We start from the raw sequence: 23,349 nt of genomic DNA on the forward strand, positions 1-23,349 counted from the left end.
GCACAGCCAGAGCAACTTGGGCACTGATTCCAAATGAACAGTTCAGTACCACTGAGCGAATGTTACACAGTTGGGAGTGTCGCCCCTGATACGGCATAAAGCCAAGATCTAGTTTGACCTGTCAGGCAATGCAAAAAAATCCCATGATTTGTAGGGTTGTTCGACAAGCCAGGAGGTTAGGTGTAAATATTTTCTCACCAATCTTGGTGACGTTATTAGTGCGCAATTAATTGAGTGTTCTTCCTGCCAAGTGCTTGCGTTGATATTGTTCTGACTCATTGTTCTCATTGGTTGGCTGTTGTGCTGGCCTCTAGTCTCCGCTGGTCCTGGCCAATCACATAGCTGAGTGATCTTTGCCGGCCTGTACTCCTGGATGTCGGTCATTGTGTGTGGTGTTTCCTCGGGTGCCCATGGTTCAACCCTTGGCCCCAATCCCGAAATGCTTAGGCTCGTAAGTTGCATCTAGTTCAATATTCTTCTTTATAGAGTCTTCCATTGAGAACAAGGCTTCTAAGAATTCTCTTGAGTTCTTGTTTTGTGCTTCTGCCAGAATTTCCCAGACAAACTTGTCTCATTCTTGGTCTTCATCTACTGAGATGAGAGACATGTCTTCTTATGGCTAACTGATGATCATGTAGTCTTGGGGATAGTTTTATGAACCTATGCACCTGTGGATTCAGGGCAAGGGTTGAGCCATAGACACCCAAGGAACCAATGCTCACAACAAACGATAACCAAGGATAAGGGCCAGCAGAGATCACTCAGCTACCCGGTTGGCCGGGACCGAGCGGAGACTAGCGGTCAACGTGACACCCAACCAATCAGAATAATGAGTCGGACCATATAAATGCAAGCATTTGGCAGGAACAACATTCAATTGCACACTGATGATGTCACCTTGACTGATGAGGAATCGCTTGTGACCTAACCTCCAGGCTCAGCAAATAATTCTACAAACAGCCAACCCGAGCTACCAATCTTCTCTTTTATTTTGAAATCCCATGACATTAATTGATTAAAAGCCAGCCAGTCCTCAAAGGCATCTTGACCAATAATTTTCTATCAACCAGCATCACTGAGAGGATTATGTGGCTACTATATCACTGCAGCATGCAGTGTGCAAATTGATTCCATCTTTCATACAATAGTCACCACAACATTTGCTGTAACTGCTTGGAGACACCCAAAAGCTTGAAAAGCACTATACAAATGCAAGTCTACATGATACACATTTCTTGTTTCCTTTCTTCAAAAAAACAAGAATTCATATCAAAATACTACTCAAGGCCAATTATACATTCTGCTGTGAAACATTACTATTAAATAGCTGGTGGCAAGTGCTCGTCTAAGGCTTAAGGAAAAAGAAAAGAAGCTTGCCTTTCATCTGGAACGGATCGCTTCAGTCCTTCTCTCTCATAGGCAGAGGGTGGAGGGGAGGTCGTTGGCCTGCGTTTCTTCCGATCTTTGCTGAGAGATTTGTCCACATCTTTCTCTTTGCCCAGGTTCACTGGTGTTTTTGGAACCTGAGGGGCATCTTTTTGTGATGTCCCCTCCCTGCCACGCTCTGGAAAAACAAGTACGTGAGCAGAACTTCAGCATCTTCTACCATCTTAACATGGGATTAAATCAATAGGCAAATTGACAGTAAATTGCTCTTTAGTTTAATTTTGTTCCTATGTTCTACTTAACATAAAACACAAGCAACATCAAATATACTGGTGTCCAGCCTAGCTGGCATAAAAGCAGATCAGGACAAGGACTGGCAGCTGCTTTGATATCAAGTCTCCCTTCCCAACCCAATGCCTACAGATCATTCCACATGGGTACCAAAGCAGTAGTTATTAGCAATGAAGTACAAAAAGATAACTCTTGTCTTACCCCTGGGTGATAAAGGATTATGGGCAGGAATGGACTTGACATTAAGCCTAGCTCAACATAGGTGGCTATCTCTTAAACGGCTCTCTGCAGAGTTCTAAAAGGGTATGGTTTTTATTAAATGAACCACCACTTCCCAGAGCAACAAGAAACTGGTAACAGAAATGTCACCCATAATCTGAGGGAAAAAAAAATTTAAAATATTTGATTTCAAGTGAACTGTCAGATTGGACTAAGACCTCAACATCTACTTTTCGGATGTTTTTTGTATCAAGCACATGCTCCATAAGACTTTTTTTTGGTTTGAAGGGCAGGAGATCTGAAGAACTTACAAATTCTGTTCACAAGTCCTTTTGCCAAGTCTCCTGAAGATGATTTGAAATGCAATACCATTTAGACCTCAGACCTCATCATTATACCTCTACAGCTGTTGACTTACTCAACCACTCCATCACCCTCCTAACTCCTCCCAAAACTGCTATCTCTATCTTCTATCCTGAAGTGTTTTGGCATGTGAGTGTGTTTTATCAACTGTTAGATCCAGTCTTGACAAATCCTGTCAAGAGTTTATCATGAAAATCTTAGCCATCAAGTGGCCACCCACCCAGCTCTTCTCCTTCCCATATCAAGTCAAACCTCCTCATTCCCTCACCATTATTTTCACTTTATCTATTACATTTCCATGAAACTCTCCTCCTGTCTCCTCATCCCAATAGCTCCTTTTCTATTCTGGATGAGGTAATCAAGACATTGTGTTCCTCTTGAAAACACCATCATTGCTTCACCTCAAAAATTCACTCCCATTCCCTTAAGTCAAGCAATGGCCAGCCCTTCTCTCCTCTCCACAGTTACTGAAGGTATCTATTTTTCTCTTATTTAATTTGCGCCGATCGATGTCAACTCCTGTCCCAGCATCAACCCAGCAAATCACAAATATCATGCTCTATTTCTGTGACGATGATGTTACCCCATTTCCCCTTAAAGAACAAAAAGACTTTACAGCCCACAAAAGGATATTCTGCCCCTGGCAAACCACCAGCTAGTTTATTCCACCACCTTGGTCCATAATTCTTAAGTCAATTTTAGGAGTTGTGGGACTTTATAAATACATTGGGAAATTTCACCGTCACCCCACATTTTCATACAGTAAACCACGCTGCTTTTTGGGTGAAAATATTTTTCCTCAACTCCATTCTCGCTCTTATCTATTCGTATTCGCTCTTATCTTAGAACAGAGATTAAGGGAAAAACCATGGGAACACAAGGCTCAAATTGTACAAGGTTGTACACTTCCAAATGTAATGCAAGGCAAAATAAATGAAATGCAAATATATTTGAAGCTTAACTGCAAAAAAAGGTTTAATTTCTACGTGAGTAAGATGCCCTCCATTTTTCCACCCTCCTTAGGAATTCTGCAATGCTTATACGCACCAATACTTTCTCGTTCTGTTTGTGTTCGGTCCTTCTTGGGAATTCTATACACCTCCTGATTAACAAAGATTGCACTGTTAGAAACAAGCATTGATACTAAACTGACACATCTTAAGGTAATTCAATGCCAGCCAGCTTCCAGTCATGTAAAAGGCTGATAGACAAGGCAAGAACTCAAAGTATTGAAAATTGGTTACTACACAGAAGACAGAGAGTTGTAATATGTAAATACCTCTTCATGCTTATTGAGTGTACCTAGTGGACTGCCCCAAAGATTTTTTCTAGTTTGCAATTATTTACTATTTATTGAAGGATCTGTAAGGTATTCAAATTTGCCACGGACATGAAATATGTGGCAGTGAACGTAGACTGCAGAAAGTGTGAAGTTACACACTTCCATTTGGGGACATCAAAAGACCATTATCTAAATAGAGAATAATAGCAAATGAAATACCAATGTTCTTGCGCACAAATCACAGAAAGTTAGCAGGCAGGTGTAGCATGTAAATAGGAAGGCAAAGAGCATTTATAGCTTTATTGCAAGGGGTTTGGCTGAAATTACAAATAACAAACATTGTTGCAACTGTATGGGCTGTTGGTGAGGTCACACCTGGAGTGCTGTGGGCAGTCTTGCTCCCTTTATTTAAGAAAGGATACACTAATGCTGGAAGCAATTCAGAGGAGATGCACTCAAAGTTCTAGCATGAGAGGGTTGTTTCGTCATGAGCCACTGAGGAACCGTCTATATTGTTTAGTTAAGAAGACTGAGGGATGACGTTATTGAAACATACAAGACAGAGGGACATGACATGGGAGATGTCATTCCAGTCATGAGAGAATACTGAATGAGTAGACATAGTTACAACATAAACATATCTCCTTGGTCATTTCAAACAGAAGCACATAGGAATCTCTTGCAGAAAGTGGTGAATCTCTGGAATTTTTCTGCCCAGAAGGTTAGAACTAGATTACTAGAGATATTTAAGAGTAGATACACTTCTGAAATTTGGGAAATGCAGGGACATGAGGATTTGGCGCAGGAGAGGAGCCATGACCTGGTGTGGATCACGTTGAAAGGCACGTCAGGGTTAGCCTCTTCTGCTCCAGTTTTGTGTCCTTGCGTAAACAGTGTCATAAAGTATGACTATTATTTTGTGCAGACTAAAGAATAATAGCTCAAAGTTTTGTTTGAGGGATAATGGTTGCCTACGTCATTGGAAAAACATTACCCAACCTTCTTCAAATAAGAGCATTGAGATCTATGGCATCCAGCTGAATAACAGGATGAGACATCAGTCTAATGGTTCTGTGGCCATAGACTACTCCCAACCAGAAATGATCTGAAAACTTGATCACTTAGAGCATTAGGAACTCCAGAGGTCAAAAGCTTCTTTCCTCACATGCTTTAAATGATACAACCTAGCAAACATGCCTTTGATTTGAACGTAATGATCTCCCAAGGGAACCCACTGACCACCTCACTCATTCACTATTTCCAAACATTAGCTCCAACTTCTCCCACCTCTCGTGCAGAACATGCCCTCTCTCAGTTACATGCCAACACCCACCTTCAGGTCTTTCCAGACATCGAGTAACTTCATTGCCAGTTCGCTTACATCTTCAATTTTGCAGGACTGTTCCTGGCTCCGTTCACTCTCTACATCTGACACACCTTCCTCTTCATCCTGTGATGGAGTCTCCACCAAGGCTCCATCATCCAGCTTTGTTCCGTTGGCTGCTTTCAATGCAGAATCCTGGGAATCTTGGGGCTCTGCCTCGTCCCCTGGCACCTCACTCTGTATCTCCTCCTCATCTGCAGGAAGACATGGCGATGGCTCGACTGTTGTGACCACCTCATCCTTTGCCTCTTTGAGCTCAATCTCTCCATCAGAGGCTTTGCTTGTGTCCGACAACCCACTGTCCATGCTGTTCTCGCTCATGATCTTCAGCCTCCGCATCACCAGCTTTTTTGGAGTGTCACCATCAGCTTCACCACTCTGCTTCAGCCCAGGATCCTGGGTATTCAGTGGTGTTTGTGCACGGGAGGTGTTCTCACTTGAATAACCATCTGCCTCACTGACCTGGGGAACAGATGCCTTTGACTGGGCCCAACGCTGAATGATGGGCAGGAGCTTACTTTCCTCGAGCATGTTCTTTGTGGGAATTGGTAACAGCTCTAGAGTCTTCATGATCTGTAAAAACAAATGATTCACAACTCAAATCAGGGATACTTCCTCTCTGCAATTCACTCATTCTTTACAAAACATCATGTTGCTTAACTTACTGCCTCCCATTTCTGAACTTCTGCATGACATTATTTGCTTCATCTTCTCTCTTACTTATTCCAACCTTCCTGGAACCTGCGCTCTGGACTCGTCACCCAAGGTTTGCAGCACAACTTTGCCCCCACTGATCTTACTCCCCACTTTCCTTTTGTGGGACCCTATCATTGTCAGTTTCCTAATAGAAGAACAGTTGTTTTGCAATTGAAGCAGAAAATATACAGCAGTGTTCATCTTATCTAGCTCTCATTGTTCCCTGTTTTATCACCACTCTTTAAGTTTCAAAAACACACTTAACACTGTCCCACAAAGCTACATTTTATTTTAGTTCGAGTAAAGTTCCATCCTCAGGGTACCATCCACTAGCTGCAGCACAGTAACAACTGAAGCTCCCTCTATACAGTTCTATCAAATATTCCAGGGTAAGTGTGACACTTTATTTTCCTTTCAAACCAATCCAGAACACTAGTTAGATGTAGAGGAAAACTGAGTGGAAAAAAAAATTGTGCAGAGGATATGGAGAGTCTGCAGAGAGAAATAGATGGGTTAAATGAGTGGGCAAGGGTCTGGCAGATGCAGTACAATGTTGGTAAATACAAGGTCATCCACTTTGGAAGGAAACATTGAAGATCAGATTATTATTTAAATAGTAAAAGATTGCAGCATGCTTCTGTGCAGAAGGATGTGGGACTGCTTGTGCATGAATGGCAAAAGTTTGGTTTTAGGTGCAGCAGGCTATCAAGAAGGCAAATGGAATGTTGGCCTTCACTGCTGGATGGATTGAATTTAAGAACAATGAGGTTATGCTGCAACTGCATCTAGAAGCTGCATCAAGAGTACTGAGTGCAGTTCTGGTCGCCTTACTTGAGGAAGGATTTACTGGCCTTGGAGGTGGTGCAGAAGAGGTTCATCAGGTTGACTATGAGGAGAGATTAAGTCATCTGGGACTGTACTTGCTGGAATTCAGAAAGGATGAGAGGAGATCTCATAGAAACATATAAAATTATGAAAGGGATAGATAAGATAGAGGCAGGAAAGTTGTTTCTACTGGTAGGTGAGACTAGAACTAGGGGACATAGCCTCAAGATTCGGGGGAGTAAATTTAGGACGGAGATGAGGAGGAACTGCTTTTCCCAAAGAGTGGTGAATCTGTGGGATTCTCTGCCCATTGAAGCAGTAGAGGTTCCTCAGTAAGCATATTTAAGACAATGTTGGATAAATTTTTGCATAGTAAGGGAATTAAGGGTTATGGGGAAAAGGCAGGTAGGTTGAGATGAGTCCACGGTCAGATCAGCCATGACCTTATTGAATGGCGGAGCAGACTCTATAGGCCAGATGGCCAACTCCTGCTCCTATTTCTTATGTTCTTATGATTTCAATGAAATACATCCAGGTTTTTAAGAACATATGAAATTGAAAGCTTAGATAATTCAATTTACCTATTTTATAAGCTCATGGCCAAACACGTACTTCAATAGCACTTTCTTGCACCAGCCCATATCTACCAATCTATTGAATTCTTTGATGGAGCAGACTAGCTGGATTTTACTCAGTATTTTCAATGCAACCACATGCTGGAGTAAGACTTCAACTACACAGCAATATTCTCACCTAAGAAATTACAGCGGCATGCAGAAGTTTGGGCACCCCGGTCAAAATTTCTGTTACTGTGAGTAGCTAAGTGAGTAAAAGATGAACTGATTTCCAAAAGGCATAAAGTTAAAGATGACACATTTCTTTAATATTTTAAGCAAGAGAACTATTTTATTTCCACCTTTTACAGTTTCAAAATAACAAAAAAGGAAAAGGACCCGAAGCAAAAGTTTGGGCACCCTGCATGGCAGTACTTAGTAACACCCCCTTTGGCAAGTATCACAGCTTGTAAACACTTTTTGTACCCAGCTAAGAGTCTTTCAATTCTTGTTTGGGGGATTTTCACCCATTCTTCCTTGCAAAAGGCTTCTAGTTCTGTGAGATTCTTGGGCCATCTTGCATGCATTGCTCTTTTGAGGTCTAATCACAGATTCTCGATGATGTTTAGGTCGGGGGACTGTGAGGGCCATGGCAAAACCTTCAGCTTGCGCCTCTTGAGGTAGTCCAGTGTGGATTTTGAGGTGTGTGTAGGATCATTATCCTGTTGTAGAAGCCATCCTCTTTTCATCTTCGGTTTTTTTTTACAGATGGTGTGATGTTTGCTTCCAGAATTTGCTGGTATTTAATTGAATTCATTCTTCCCTCTACCAGTACACGTTCCCCGTGCCACTGGCTGCAACACAAGCCCAAAGCATGATCGATCCACCCCCATGCTTAACAGTTGGAGAGGGGTTCTTTTCATGAAATACTGCACCCTTTTTTCTCCAAACATACGTTTGCTCATTGCAGCCAAAAAGTTCTATTCAAAAGTCAGTGGTGGAGGCAGCTACACTAGTGAAGTTTAAGAGACTACTAGACAGGTATATGGAGGAGTTATATGGGAGGCAGGGTTTGAGGGTCGGCACAACATTGTGGGCCGAAGGGCCTGTACTGTGCTGTACTATTCTATGTTCTATGTTCTAAAAGGTTCAAAGGACCATCTAAACAAGCCTGATGCATTTTGGAAACAAGTCCTGTGGACTGATGAAGTTAAAATAGAACTTTTTGGCCGCAATGAGCAAAGGTATGTTTGGAGAAAAAAAAGTGCAGACTTTCATGAAAAGAACCCCTCTCCAACTGTTAAGCACGGGGGTGGATCATGCTTTGGGCTTGTGTTGCAGCCAGTGGCACGGGGAACATTTACTGGTAGAGGGAAGAATGAATTCAATTAAATACCAGCAAATTCTGGAAGCAAACATCACACCGTCTGTAAAAAAGCCAAAGATGAAAAGAGGATGGCTTCTACAACAGGATAATGAACCTAAACACACCTCAAAATCCACAATGGACTACCTCAAGAGGCGCAAGCTGAAGATTTTGCCATGGCCCTCACAGTCCCCTGACCTAAGTATCATCGAGAATCTGTGGATAGACCTCAAGAGCAATGCATGCAAGACGGCCCAAGCAACTCACAGAACTAGAAGCCTTTTGCAAGGAAAAATGGGTGAAAATCCCCCTAACAAGAATTGAAAGACTCTTAGCTGGGTACAAAAAGTGTTTACAAGCTGTGATACTTGCCAAAGGGGGTGTTACTAAGTACCGCCATGCAGGGTGCCCAAACTTTTGCTTCGGGCCCTTTTCCTTTTTTGGTATTTTTGAAACTGTAAAAGATGGAAATAAAAAAGTTTTCTTGTTTAAAATAGTAAAGAAATGTGTCATCTTTAACTTTATGCCTTTTGGAAATCAGTTCATCTTTTACTCACTTAACTATTCACAGTAACAGAAATTTTGACCAGGGGTGCCCAAACTTTTGCATGCCACTGTATATAGTCAATCTCCACCCAACATAGTCTAAGACCAGGTTTCCAATTCTGAATTTTGGTTTGATATCTGCTAAGGAATGTGGTGATTGCTGGTAGACCCTGTTGGAAGGAAGGACTGGTGAAATCTGCTAAACCCTTAGCTAAGTATTCTATTGGCTCCAATAATTACAAATGTGGAAAGAAAATACATTTTGCATCCTGCTGGCTGTGAGTAAGCCTGCAAGTCCTGCTATCGCAAGGTAAGAATGTGAAGTTATAGATCATTAAATTGTTACCGGGTGTTCAGTTTTCCAGCACTAGGATACACATACATGTTTAAATCCTATTGGGATTACCAATCAACTACTGATTGCCCTTTACACTCTCCACAGCACTGATGCTTGAGCTCCATCTGCTGTGAAAGCTGAGTACTGCAGGACTAACTCAATCCCATATTCAAATGACTTCACTCCCAACAATCCCTGCAGGAACACAAGACACCTTGACACAACATACTTCAGTTTGAAGCTTAATATTATTGCTGGAATTCCCTCGGCTATCACCAAGCTCTGTCATCCAGATCCACAGCAGAGACAATCCATGATACTCCAGAAAGGACTTCAGGCAACTCTGCGAATGCGTGTTCTGAAAAGTAAATAAATGTAAATACTGCTTTAAGAGAACTCTTCATTCCAAATAACAACTTCTTCTCAGTGTCACTCTCTTTCTAAAATCAAGATTGATCTTTTGAACTTGGGCATCATCGATATGACCAACCGACACTGCTCTTCCCCAGTCACCCCGACAGTGCATTTGTGAATTTTCTTGATCCTCTGTGATCAGTGTACTGAATTTTCTGAAATATTGTAAGGTAGGAAGTTCCAAGTGCTCTTGAATTGCTAGCTGCAATCTGATGTAATTGTCTGTCTTATCGCACACTTCAAGGAACAACTAAGAGACAATCAAGGAATCATATGACGTAAAATAGTCAAGGCGAGCAGATGTCCTTTGCTAAAGTACACCAGCGCCAGTGGAGACTAAATTAATGCAATGGCTTTGTAGTCACTTTTATTGATTTCAGTTCTTCTGAATCCCAAAATGCTTGCAGGGCTTGAAGCAGTACTCTCAGAATTACTAAATAAATTCATTTTCTGGATTATGAGCTTTACTAGAAAGACCATCATTTATTGGAAGGGAACGTACAGGAGGTGATGCTTCCTGCTGCCCTTAAACATTCTCCTGGTACATGTCACTTCTGAGGTGCTGCTAGAATACCTGGATGAGTGACTGTCGTGCATTCTGCATACAGTACACATCACATCAATGGTGAAATGGTGGAATGAATGAATGTTTTGAGTGTTTGACTGGGTGTCAATCAAGCACTTTACTTTGTCCTGGATGGTGTCGAACCTCTTGAGAGCCACACTCATCCAAGGAAGTGGAGAGTACTCAATCGCTCTGCTGACTTGTGCCCTGTAGATAATGGAAAGGCCTTTGGGGCATCAGGAGACATTCACTACTGGTACACAGCCTCCGACCTCATCATTTGGCCACAGTTATTTACGTGACTAGCCCAGCCATTTCTGGTCAGTGGTGACACACAGGGGGTTGGTCCCCGAATGGTTTTGTCACTAAATGTCAAGTTTAGGTTGGCTAGAGAAGATTGGGTAGCCAGTGACCCTCCCTGCAATAACACCAAGTTTAAATTTTAGCTCCAGTTGCAATGGCATTTCTCCCCAAAGCAGACCCTCACACTACCCCCACCCGCTGACCTGGGATCGAGTCATTACCTGTATGATCTTGAGGCAAGTCAACTTCTGCTCCATGGTCTCTATGCGGACCATCAACCGGGTTAAACTGAGCACTTGGTCTGAATCACACAGGCCATCACCATTTTCCAGGAAGGCCTCTAGTTCTTCGTCCACCTGACAATGAAGAGGAAAGAGGGGTTTAAACTAGCTGGTCAAGTGATACTGCTGCAATTAAAAAGGGCCAGTGTTAGCTCCCATCTCCTCCTGAATTTCTCAGGCACTCATGTCAGCTAAAAGCGAACATTTGTCCTGTGCCTCCACAGGTTGAAGCAAGTATATCCCAACCCATAAATCATATATAAAGGGCAAAGAAACCATGCACTGTGACATAAAACCACATGAATCGTTCTCAGGAAAGCACATGGAATTCTACAATATGGACTATTACAATCCGAGAAGCCAAATTCAAATTTTCAAATTGTTCAGGTAAGATTTGAATTCCTACCTACCACTCTCTTGATTAATAGTTATAACATAATTGCAACACTTCTGTATTGAGGGTGTGATCTCTTGACTATGGTTGAAGAGCCCGTTCATTTGTATAAGATGATAAAAATTAAACTTGTTTAAAGTAACACGGATATCAAGCTCCATGGAACATACACTCCTGGGCTTGTACACACTGGCAACGGTAGGAGAAGTGAGTAAGATGACTTATTTAGTTTTTTTGATAACGGCTTGACTGGGAAGGCTAGCATTTCCTGCCAATTTCTAATCACCCTTGAACTGAGTACTTTGCTAGCCATTTCAGAGAGCATTTTAATGTCAAACATTATTTGTACAGACACATGGAAACTAGAATTCAGCAAACATACCCTAAGTCATTAAGACAGAGAAGTGGAATTAGGCCATTCAGCCCTTTGAGTCTGCTCTGACATTCCATCATGGCTGATTTATTATCCCATTCTTGTGTTTTCTCCCCATAACCTTTGACACCCTTACTAATCAAAAATCTATTGACCTCCGCTTTAAATATATTTGGCCTCCAAAGCCGCCTGTGGCAATAAGTTCCATAGATTCACCACCCTCAAAGCTAAAGTAGTTCCTCCTCATTTCTGCTCTAAAAGGACATTTCTGTATTCTGAGGCTATGCTCTCCGGTCCTAGTTCCCCCACTGCAGGAAACACAGATCAACACATATCACAGATGGGTTTCAAATAATACTTACGGAGTCTTTCTTTCGAGATCGGTCCTTGTCCTTTAGCTTAACCTTCCCTCCAGCTGCCCGAATGCTGACCCGGTTTTCACCGCCCAAGTAACCACGACAGTTTGCTGATCCACAAAAACATTTTTGAGCTTCCTTCCTGCATTCAGGGAGATTAAAATCCGTAGTAACACAGCTTGGTCAGCTGAGCATTGTGTTCAGACATGGCTGCACCAACTGGTACACAATTTTGTACAAGCAAAGACCAACTAGCTTGCCTTCTGATCCATTACCATGCATGGGCAGGACAATGGTCCCTGGGAAGCCCAAGAACCAATATAGGAGTGGCCAGTGATATCATTAAAGGAAGTGACTACTTTTGCTATAAAGAATGCAGCCAAAGAACCCCCAGCTGGTACTCGGGGCCATCCCAACTTCAGCCCCCAACTGCGCTGGATCCAGGATCAAAGATCCAGGGATAAAATGAACAGGAACAACAGAGGGTCTAGTCTGATCATCAGAGCCCTAGTCCCAATCAAGGTTCAGGTCCACATCCTGATCAGGACCCAAGTGGATTGTACTGGTGGACACGGGGCTGTCAAGTTATCACTGTACAATACGGGTGCACAGGCCTCTCACTGCATAACAAGATGGTAGGGAAATGGTAGAGTGGGTCTGATTGGTGGAAGTGAGCACTTGTGACTCAAGGAACAATAACGGGGAGAAACAAACAGCAGCTGAGGGTGTGGGCAGCAGCCGGGTGAGCTGATGAAACGAACAGCAGAAGGAGCAGTAAGGAGGCAGCAGAATGCAAATTCAAGGCAAATAGTTCCCTTGTCATTCTAGGCACTGAAATCACAACTTCCATCGAGCCATGCTGTTCATATGCATTCAGTGGATAGTGCACATTGCAGAGTCCAGATAACAGCACCGGTACAGCACATTTGTACATTTGATACAAGACACAGTATTGAAGATCACTGTACAAACAGAGGAAAACATAGGCAGATCAACTATGGAAACAGCTCAATGAAGAATCTTACCCATATCGCTGAAACTGGTAATCAAAGGTTAGCTCTGTTCCAGCTGGAACTGTCTTGGTTGTGAAAAATCCAACTCGAAGTTGCCCATTCACTGTCCACTATAAAGAAGAAGTGCAAATTCACAGCTTTTTTCTAAAAAGATGCATTTTTATGTCAAGAAAATCAGCTAGGCTCTACTGACGTTTCCCTCCACTGACGATGTCTGAACCACCATGTTCCTCCGGCATCTTCTTTGTTTCATACTGACATCCTTGTCCAGGTTAAGACTTCTGAGTTTAATTCCCGCTGAAGATAATAAAACCTCTAATCTCCTTTGATGTCCCAGAACAGCATGGAGGAAGTGCTACACTACACTTGTCAGAGGAACATCAGACTGAGACTGTCCAGTCGAAAGTAAAGTTAGCTATGGACTGTAAAAAAACACAACACTATTTGTTATAGCTAAGTTTTAATCAAGTTTGGGAAGTCAGAGTGAAGGCAGTATGTCAGCTAGTAGACTTTGTGCTCCAAAAATCCAGTGACCTGTATTCAGTTCCAACCTTGGGTACTATATATGCTGAGATTGCATGTCCTTCCTGTAACTAGCTGGTTTTCCTCTGGTCTGCTTTCCTCTCATATTCTATATGATTAAGAGGTTAACTGACTACTAAATTGCCCTGATGTGAGTAATAGTGAAAGAATCTGTGGGGGCAGTGGCAAGGGAGGAGGAGCAGCAGGAATGATTTATAGAAATGTGGAGAGAATAAGTTAAAAAAGGAAATTACTGGGAGAAAGGGAATACTCTGAGCAGTGGGATGGGGTCCACCACTTTTTCCCCCGAAGAGATCCAACCACTTTTCCACTGCCACATATAATCATTTGCCTCGATGAACTTATTCTCACATAGAACAACTTCTTCAAACCCACCTCACTTTCTGCAGATCAAAGTGTAGCAATAGGCACTTATCTGGGCTCAAGTTATACCTGCCTTTGTGTGGTATACGCAACTTTAACAGGAGTTTCCCCTACATCTTTTCTTTCAGCACACTGATGCCTGCATTGGCATTGCCTTCTGTACTCATGCAGAACTTGATCAATTCATTACTTCTGCTACTGATTTCCACCCTGCTCTCATCTTCAATTGGACAAACTCCTAGATCCCTTTCCTGGCTCTCAAGAGATTACCTGGCTACTGACACCCATCACAAGCCTACCGACTCCCACAGCTGTCTTGAGTAAGCTTTGTGCTGCCTTGACTCTGTTTGATCACTTCCTTCATCTCTGTTGTATTCACTTCAAAGATGTGACTTTCCGTACAGATGGCTCTGAAATGCCTTTATTTCTCATCGACTTTGGCTTTCCCTCTACCATTGTCCATAAAGTGCTTTATGACATCTCATTCATTGCCCAGACACCAACCCTCACCTACTCTTCTCTAGGGCAGAACAAGAATAGAATTCCATTGATTCTCACCAACTGCACCATCAGCCTCCTCATTCAAAAGATCATTCTTTGCAATTTCATACATCTTCAAAGAGATTCCATCATCAAGCATTTCTTGACCTCCCTACCTAGCGCTTATCTTCCCACCACCCCACTTCTAACAGCACTTTCCCTTGCAAACCCAGGCAATTCAACACTTGTCTTTTTGTTTCACAGGAAGCAGTGATTCATTTGCACACTTTCCAATCTGGTCTCACATTGTGGTCTCCTATATATCGAACTAAACACACGCAGATTGTGCAATCACTTCCTGAAATGCCAGGTGTCTAAGCACACAACCACCTTTAGGACTCAGTATTGTGTTGTACTACTCAAGGTAACTTGATTTCTATCTACATCAGTCATCCACCTGTGATATTGACTCAGCTTATTTGTTCCTCTTTCCTTGTCTTTTTTTTCCTCTCTAGGGAATATTTGCATATATATTTACATTATATCAAACATTAATCAAGTAAAACACTCAGACTCAGTAAACACTTGTGCATTTCAGCTCATCCTAAGCACAGTCTATTATTCAATATCAACCTGCTAATCACAATTAGATGCAGATGGATTTCCATTTAGAATGTGGCTAGTGCTGAAAGTACTGGACAATGCAGGGCCAAAATTTTGTTGGTTAATGCCAATTCCTGAAAACTGAAGCTTGCTAGATGATTTAAAAGATAGTTTTTTGGCCAGCTTAAGATACCCCAGACCATTTTCCATCTAAAGTAGTACTTTGAAAGCACATCCATTGATTTTTCTGATTTGCTGGTGATTGCTCTCTGAAACTATCTTGAGAGCAGATGTGAACGGGTTATATTACCAGGAGTTGGGTATGACATAATGCTGCCATGCTGGCATGGAAGAACAGGCACGGCCCACCAAACAGCAGAGAAAAACCCACCCCTCCACTTAGCAAACGCTAAATACTTACCAACATCTCTGACCTGCAGGAATATCCCAAAATATTCAAAGATTATTAAAGACTGATGAAGTAATAATAAAAAAAATACATGTTTAAATACTTAAAACATTTAAGCAAATTTTAAAAAGGGGAGACTGCTTGAAATTTGACTAATTCACAAACAGCTGCTCTTTATCACTCAAATAGCTTTAATGTTGAAGCTGCACCAGGTCTTATTTGGTGCAGGTTCAGTGGGCGTAACTGCTGGGCTAATACATTAAGTTCACATTCTGCTGAAGTAGTCCTTAGAGCTCAATTCTGGAAATAGGCTGAAACGAACAGCTAAGTAGTTCTGGATGTCTGCCTTTGTGTGGGAATTCTGGTGGCAGCCAGAAATGTTGGTGGGATGGGCAGAGAGATGGTGAGAGGGGGATGTAAAATGGAGGGAAAAAGAGGAACTGTGATCAACTATTATCTGTTTCTATTCTCTCACCTTCTGGGTTTCACAATTGGGTTCACAGCTGTGGTTCATGAAACGAGAACAATTTCCTTTCAGGGTTGCATCAATGATCTGGTGAAAAGAAAAAGCAAAATTAAAGGTGACGTTTTTACAAATGGATATATTCATTATTATCAAACTAACAAGTACAGTAGCAGCTTAATTACTATTGTATTTAGATTTATTGCAGCTAGAGGGTATTCCACACTGTCAGAATGCACGCCCTTGGGGCTGATGTGTCTTGATAAAGATCCATCCTGCCCTGGCACAGTCCTCCTTCAGCTGATCAGTCAATAGTTTACTGTGGTCCTCGGAGCTGGAATGTTTTTAACACTGCATGCAATTCAAGTTTTTTCTTTGTCAGCCTCTCCAAAAGCCATGATCGCTACCACCTACAATGCTGATTCCCAAGATCCGCAATGTGCCAGATTGGAAGATGAGATGCAGAACATCCATATTTAGGCCCCAAGAATGACCTCACCCCCAAGTTTCCAGATGCTTGTCAGTTTAATTTCTTCCGCACTCCTGCTGTTTCATTCGGTTCCACATGAAGTGATGTGGACTAAAGGATCAGGCTGTCATCTTGCAAACTGACATAGTGCTGGCATCAGTGCTGATTGCCTGCAATTGCAGATAACTGGCTATTCCAGTCATCATCCAATCAATATTTTTCCCCCACTGTAGAGGGAATTGCAATGCCATCACCATAACCGTTGCACCACACACTACATAATGTGTTATTCAATTTTTTCTAGTAGTGAACCTATAAAGGTCTTCCCTTTTGTTCTCCCTTCCCGTCTCAGAAATTGGAAAAGCATCCATGTCAAAATACAAAATGTTGCAGACATTTCATGTAGCGTAGAAGTACTACAATAGCTTAGGGGCATTGCAGTTCCCTTAATACTTTACAGTGCCAGCGATCGGGGTTCAATTGCCACTACCGGAGTTTGTACCTTCTCCCCATGACCTCATGGGTGTTAGTGTGCTTGGGATAACCCGGCAATGGAAAAGGAACCTGTTCAATTTCATCAAGTCACCTGGAGTTTGTTTGGAAAGGCCTTGTTTCACCATTTATACTGCTTGCTCTGACAGGCCATTTGATGCTGCGTAAAATGGAGCTGCTGTCAGGTTCCTAATATCATTTGTCTTGACAAACTCTCTAAATTCTGCACTTGTATTACATCTGCTCTCTGTAGTCAGTCAAGTTCCTCTTCTACCTTTGGGCCCACTGCATATGGCACCGGATAGGCCTGTACAACTTTAGCCAGCATTTTTGCTCAAACTTGAACTTGGCTGCTGGACTATGGCATTGACCCCAAGTGTCAGCATGGAAAACCTGCCGGTGCTTTTGTAGTAAAGAATTCAAGGCAGGGCTCTCCCAATATGGTCAATCCAGGACAGCACCTGTTATGCATTGCATGGAGCAAGAACAGCAATGACGTGGTATAATTAAGCTGGTCAACGCACCCTTTTGGACCATCAGAGAGGGGCAGCTTCCCTCTCTGTGCCTTCCTGATTAGCCGATGATGCGGGCAGTGAACTGTGAAGGGCCTCTTCTCTTGATGAACCGCTATATTGGTTCATCTGCTGGGACGCTGGGTTCATTAGCAGAGGATGCTTCTGGGGCTTCCCTGGGTAAACAGATTGAGTCGCATGGGCACTCTCCACATTCTCGCAATCAATTTGATAAGGTACAGCACTGATGGCATCTTTTTAATCCAATTTCTGTCCAGCAAATTAGGCCACTGGCCTCCTGACTACAGAAAGGTGGGCAAGTGAAATCGGTCCTGCTCATGAACCACTTCTGTCGTAAAGACACCAGCACTTTGGTACACAGAATTCAGCGGTCTTAATTTTGGAATCTGGCACGAGGATAATCTACTTACCACAGTGACGGCTGAACCAGTATCCAGCTCAAATTTCACGGGCTGGTTGCCCATTGTGAGTGTGAGTGCAACCAAGTAAGGTTGCTGGTTTTGGTGGCCAGTCATGGTTTTGGAAAATAATGCCCAATTCTTTGCTCTAGCTGTCTCCTTGCGTGAAGGTTGAACTCTGCCGTTTTCTCATGGCACATTGCTAAGTGAAGTACATCTTCTCAAGGTGCCCTACTTTCCGAGAGAACCGACAGACTGCCTTTTGATAGCTACAAGAACCCAAATTGTCTTAAGTTCTCAAAATGTTGTCCAAAGCCTCAAATGCTTGTATCAATTCAGACTTATTCCATAGGTGCAGAGCACTGAAGTATTTCTGCCTGAGTTTTCCCAAGTGCATGTGGAACCGCTTCAGTTTTATTACTTTTTCCAGCTTTGCCGCTGATGTTAAAATTGGTAGGGGTTCTAAGTAGTCCAAAAAGGCTTTTTTTCCTTTGCAGCCAGGTCCCCACAGTCAGTGTTGCCCAAAATGGTGCTTGAAGTAGAGCAGCTATTCTTGCTCTGATCCCATCCTTGTTATAAAATGTTATGTATGTGTGGAACAAGAATGAGGACAGTGTAGTATGGCTAAGCATTTTTACTGAGTTGTTAGCAACAGTACATGCTGGGCAACTTACAGTGTGGGAGCTATGAACCGGACCCGCTGAGACAAAAACTCAAAAGCCCGCACCCAAAAGAGAAAGCCCCCCACCACGCTCAGGAGAAACAATCGATTTGCCATGCTATCAAATGGCTGCATGTGCCCATCACACTTTCACAATTGACCTGATACTGTGCACAAACCTCTGCAGTCACTTACAATCCTATGTATTGGGAGGCTGTAATGCAATCATTCAGAATGCTCTCAACTGTATATCTACTGAAATTTTTAAGTCTTCAGTGACATATTGAATCGCTTGAAAATTCCAAATAAAGGAGAGCTGCTGGTGTGATTGCATCAATGTATTGGGTCCAGGATACAGCCTTTGAGATGTTGACACTCAGCAACGTGAAGCTGCTCAACCTTTTCACCACTGACCCCTCAATGAGAAGTGATGTGTGCTCTCCCAACTCCACCTTCCTGAAATGCACAATCAATTCCTTGGTCTTGCTGATTTTGAGCGCAAGGTTATTGCTGTGACACCAAACAGCCAATCTACCTCTCTGCTGTGCACCATTGCAGCAGTAACATACACATGACTTCCAATTGGCTGGCTTTTGATAAACAAAATATCAAAGCACAAACATGTGGATGTATGTACATAACCTTACAATATTTGAACAAGTATTAGATGTGGTCAGGGTACTCATGTCCCTGTTTGCTTGCAATCGCCCCTCCCACCCCAAATAAGCAACCTCTTCAAGGAATTATGGAGTGGCTAAGTGCACAAAAGAGTGAAAGAAGCATTCTTTACCAATGTTGCACAGAGTAGGACTTAGCTTCACACAGGGCTATGACCCATCAATGTTTGTTTGGCAAATTCAGTCAGGTTTCCCTCAGATCTTGCACTTACAGAATACATACCACATCCTCACAACGTTTCAATGTACTCCACAGAAAAATAAGGTCTTTTATGGAGGAGTCATTGTATTGTGAGAAAATACATCTGCCAATTTTGGTATTGCAAGATCCCACAAACAGTAATACTGAGATCAGAAAATTTGCTTTCCTTCTTATCTATCAATATTATAGGATCTTTTATATACTTTTTATGCTGTTCTAGTCTCGTGTGGCATTCTAGAGATGGCACCTTTGACTGGAGCAGTTTAACAATGCACAAAAATGTACAAAGTAAACTGCCCAACAATAGTTTCCTTGCCTTGCACTCAGAAGACTGAGAGCTACTGTAGTCTGGATTATATAACCATACTGTAACTCAGATACTCCAGTATCTAATATGGCAACGTTTTTACATCTATAACAAAAGAACAAATGAGAAGTTGGGGAATTTCTTCTTAAATGAATGTTTGTTGGGATATGAATTACTCTGTTTAGAAACAGTGGCAGAATCAGAATCCATACTGGCTTCTGAAAGGGAAAGTAAACGTCTGACTGACAAATTTACAAAGGCATGTTCAAAAGGTACAGAAATAAGGGGATAATTCCTTCAGTGAGTCAATGTGCACCAAATGGGGAGAGACCAAGGCCATTTGAATCACGAGTCACAGAGATAATTTTCTCACCTCATCGTTTTTCAGTGCCATGAAATAGTAATGGATGTTCTTATTGCGGGCATACTCCTTAACTCGGGTTTTGAATTCCTTGTGGTCCAGCACTTCCCCACAGTACTCCAGAACAAAGCTATTCCTGCAAAGACAAAGCCCACCTTTATTACAACAGTATTTTATTCCCTCATAACCAAAATCTGCAACCTTCAAATAACTTTTTCCACCTGATGGAGGAGATGGTGTTCTGGAAAAGGTGAGGTCTTTGCTTGACTATGAATGTCTGTGGTTGAAGACCAAGACTTTAAAGATGATGAAAGCTGAAGGCCAAACCTAACAGTGTGGAGTTGTTTAATTCAATCAGAAGACACCAACCAGAGAGATACAAGATCCAGAGTGATGAACAGTGCAGTGAGTGGATCTCATAACAGTTATACAGATGAATGAAAACCTTCTGACCAACGGCAGAATGAACTTACAGAGACACCCACTGTAAGTAACTTCAACATGAGCTTAAGTAATACATCAAAGCATTCAGGCAGAGATTCAAAGTGCGTACAACTTTACAATCACAGGTAAATGGTCACTTTGGAAATTAAGGCAATATCTTTATTTTATTTAGAGTTACAGCGCTGAACAGGCCCTTCTAACCCTTTGAGCTGCACCGCCCTGCAACCCCTGATTTAGCCCTAGCCTAATCATGGGACCAATTAACCTACTAACCGGTAAGGATTTGGATTGAAGGAGGAAACCGGAGGATCGAGAGAGAACTCATGCATTCCACCGGGAGAATGTACACACTCCCCTCAGATGACATCAGAATTGAACTCTGTACTATAAGAGCATTGCGCTAACCTCTAATAGTCCAGTAATCTTACATTAAATTGGTTTATTATTTTAACATGTACTTAGATCTAGTGAAAAACCTTTCCTGTGTACAGTTCAAAGTAAATTTATTATCAAAGTAGGTACAGTATACACCACCATATATTAAAATGAGACTCATATTCTTGCAGGAAATTCACAGCAGATACAAAAAAATGCGATAGAATCAATGAAAAACTATACCCAAAGACAAACAATGTGCAAATGACAAACTGTGCAAATACAAAAAAAATAAAGCAATAACAATAAATAAAACACAATAATAAGAGTTGTAGATTTCTTGAAAATGAGTCCCTAGGTTTTGGAATCAGTTCAGGGTTGAGGTGAGTGAAGGTATCCACACTGGTTCAGGAGCCTGATGGACGGAGGGATCACTTCATACAAATCAATTCTGGTCGTAAGTTTCCAAGATTTTATATCTTTTGCCTGATGGGAGTGAAAAGTGCAAATGTCCAACGTGGGTAGGGTCTTTTGAGTATGCTAGCTCACTTACTGAGGCAGCGTGAAGTATAGACAAGATTCCACAGAGCGAAGGTTGGTTTCATAAGACTTTAAGATATAGGAGCAGAAGTAGGCCATTCAACCCATTGAGTCTGCTCAGCCATTCAATCATGGGCTGATCCAATTCTTCCAGTCATCCCCACTCCCCTGCCTTCTCCACACACCCTTTGATGCCCTGGCAAATCAAGAACTTATCTACCTCTGCCTTAAATGCACCCAGTGACTTGGCCTCCATAGCTTCTCATGGCAACAAAGTCTACAGATTTACCACCCTCTGACTAAAGTAATTTCTTCACATCTCTGTTCTAAATGGACATCCTTCAAACCTGAAGATGTGCCCTCTTGTCCTAGACTCCCCTACCATGGGAAATAACTTTGCCATCTCTAATCTGTTCAGGCCTTTTAGCGTTCAGAATGTTTCTATGAGATCTCCCCTCATTCTCCTGAACTACAGGGAATACAGCCCAAGAGCTGCCAGACGTTCCTCATACAGTAACCCTTTCATTCCTTGAATTATTCTTGTGAATCTTCTCTGAACCCTCTCCAATGTCAGTATATCCTTTCTAAAATAAGGAACCCAAAACTGCAGACAATACTCTAAGTGTGGTCTCACAAGTGCCTTACAGAGCCTCAACATCACATCCTTGCTCTTATATTCTATACCTCTTATATATTCATTGAGTGCAGGCTTCATGTCTGCCTGGAGTGGGATATAGACAGCTGTCATGCTAGCTGAAGTGAACTCCCATGGCATATAGTACAGGCAACACTTCACTGTTGAATATTCCATGCTGGGTGAGAGGAACATGCCAGGACTGTTATATCCATCCAAAGACCATGAGTGTTGATGTTCAGGAGAACATGAGAAACTTTCAGTTTGTATTGCAGTCAGGTGAGGCAGGTGTAAGCCACGCTTCACTGAGATATAGCACACAGAAGAACCTCAGCTCTTGAGATGAAGGATATCGTCCTAAAGCATCGACAATTTATTTCCCTTCATAGATGTTACCTGAACCGCTGAGTTCCACCAGCATTTTGTGTGTTGATCAAGATTTCCAGCATCTGTACAATGTCTTGCATTTCAGTTCTCTTTGGTAGGTCAGCCTCGCTCTATTTCATCAGCTATATTCTGAATGGCCTGGACATTAGCTGGTAGTATGCTGTTTCATCCTCACCTGCAATCCAGCCCTCTTCCCACACATCCAATGTAAGTGCCTATGTCTGGTCAGCCCTGGAGTAGAACCACTTGGACTGGAAGGCAAGTGATTTCTTCTGGGCAGACCTGGAATGGATTGAGCTCACCATTGTTATCTGGTGTCTGGTGGTTTTCAGGAGTGCATGCCTTCAGGGGTAAAGTGCATTGAGCCAACAATGTAAATATGTTTTTTTTTTGGTTTTGGGCTGGAGAAAAAGCAAAAAGGAAACCCATAACAGCACCCAGTCTGTTTATAATTAGACATAGTGACATTAGTGGAACCCTGAACCATTTGAAGGAATGATGCACAAGGGGGGACAGGAGAGCAATGGAAAAATGGTGACATGTCCATCCTATAAATCAGTTGGTAATCGCACTGTACTTATGAATTAATTCCATATCCGATTGATATGGAGTTAGTTAATTTCTTTGATGCAATAACATACCATAGTTGACTTTAGCAATCTTAGGCTTGTGGATAAAAGTGGTGGGAAGTAGGATGAGGAAGACAAAAAATCTAATGCCAAAAAAAATGGGTGTAATTGAATGTTGCATAAAGATGAAGTTGGGCTGGTCAATGATGGCCTTATGGTCGAAGAGACCACCTCAGAGCCTGAGGCCATTTGCAGCCCACAGAATAATCATGTTTTGAGAAAAGCCAACATCCACAGGCCTCGGGTGGAAAGAAGAAAGAAATGATAAATCTAGAATGTTTTAAAGTTCAGTTTCACTCACACTGACAATTCTTTATCTGTCCGGAGGCCCCAACCTTTTCTCTCAGTCAGGATGACTTCTACATCAGCATACTGCCGTCTCTGAAACCTCCGGTTTGTACAATACTCTCCGTGCAAGCACCTTGACGAAC

The 23,349-nt window shown here is 42.2% G+C and overlaps 1 protein-coding gene across 4 annotated transcripts in view; it reads right to left on the minus strand.

Moving 5' to 3' along the window:
* Positions 1-23,349, minus strand: part of setd2 (SET domain containing 2, histone lysine methyltransferase) — a 132,731-nt gene that overhangs the window by 39,133 nt on the left and 70,249 nt on the right. For all 4 annotated transcript variants that reach the window (XM_063057175.1, XM_063057157.1, XM_063057148.1 and 1 more), the window contains 10 exons: positions 23,220-23,348; positions 19,922-20,045; positions 15,822-15,899; positions 12,961-13,058; positions 11,942-12,077; positions 10,753-10,887; positions 9,479-9,607; positions 4,875-5,498; positions 3,307-3,361; positions 1,378-1,564 (listed from right to left, as the gene is read on the minus strand). In XM_063057175.1, coding sequence (XP_062913245.1) covers positions 1,378-1,564; positions 3,307-3,361; positions 4,875-5,498; positions 9,479-9,607; positions 10,753-10,887; positions 11,942-12,077; positions 12,961-13,058; positions 15,822-15,899; positions 19,922-20,045; positions 23,220-23,348 — 1,695 coding nt within the window. The remainder of the gene's footprint in view (positions 1-1,377; positions 1,565-3,306; positions 3,362-4,874; positions 5,499-9,478; positions 9,608-10,752; positions 10,888-11,941; positions 12,078-12,960; positions 13,059-15,821; positions 15,900-19,921; positions 20,046-23,219; position 23,349) is intronic.

Source organism: Mobula hypostoma, chromosome 1, assembly GCF_963921235.1.
Source record: "Mobula hypostoma chromosome 1, sMobHyp1.1, whole genome shotgun sequence".
NCBI classification, from domain to species: domain Eukaryota; kingdom Metazoa; phylum Chordata; class Chondrichthyes; order Myliobatiformes; family Myliobatidae; genus Mobula; species Mobula hypostoma.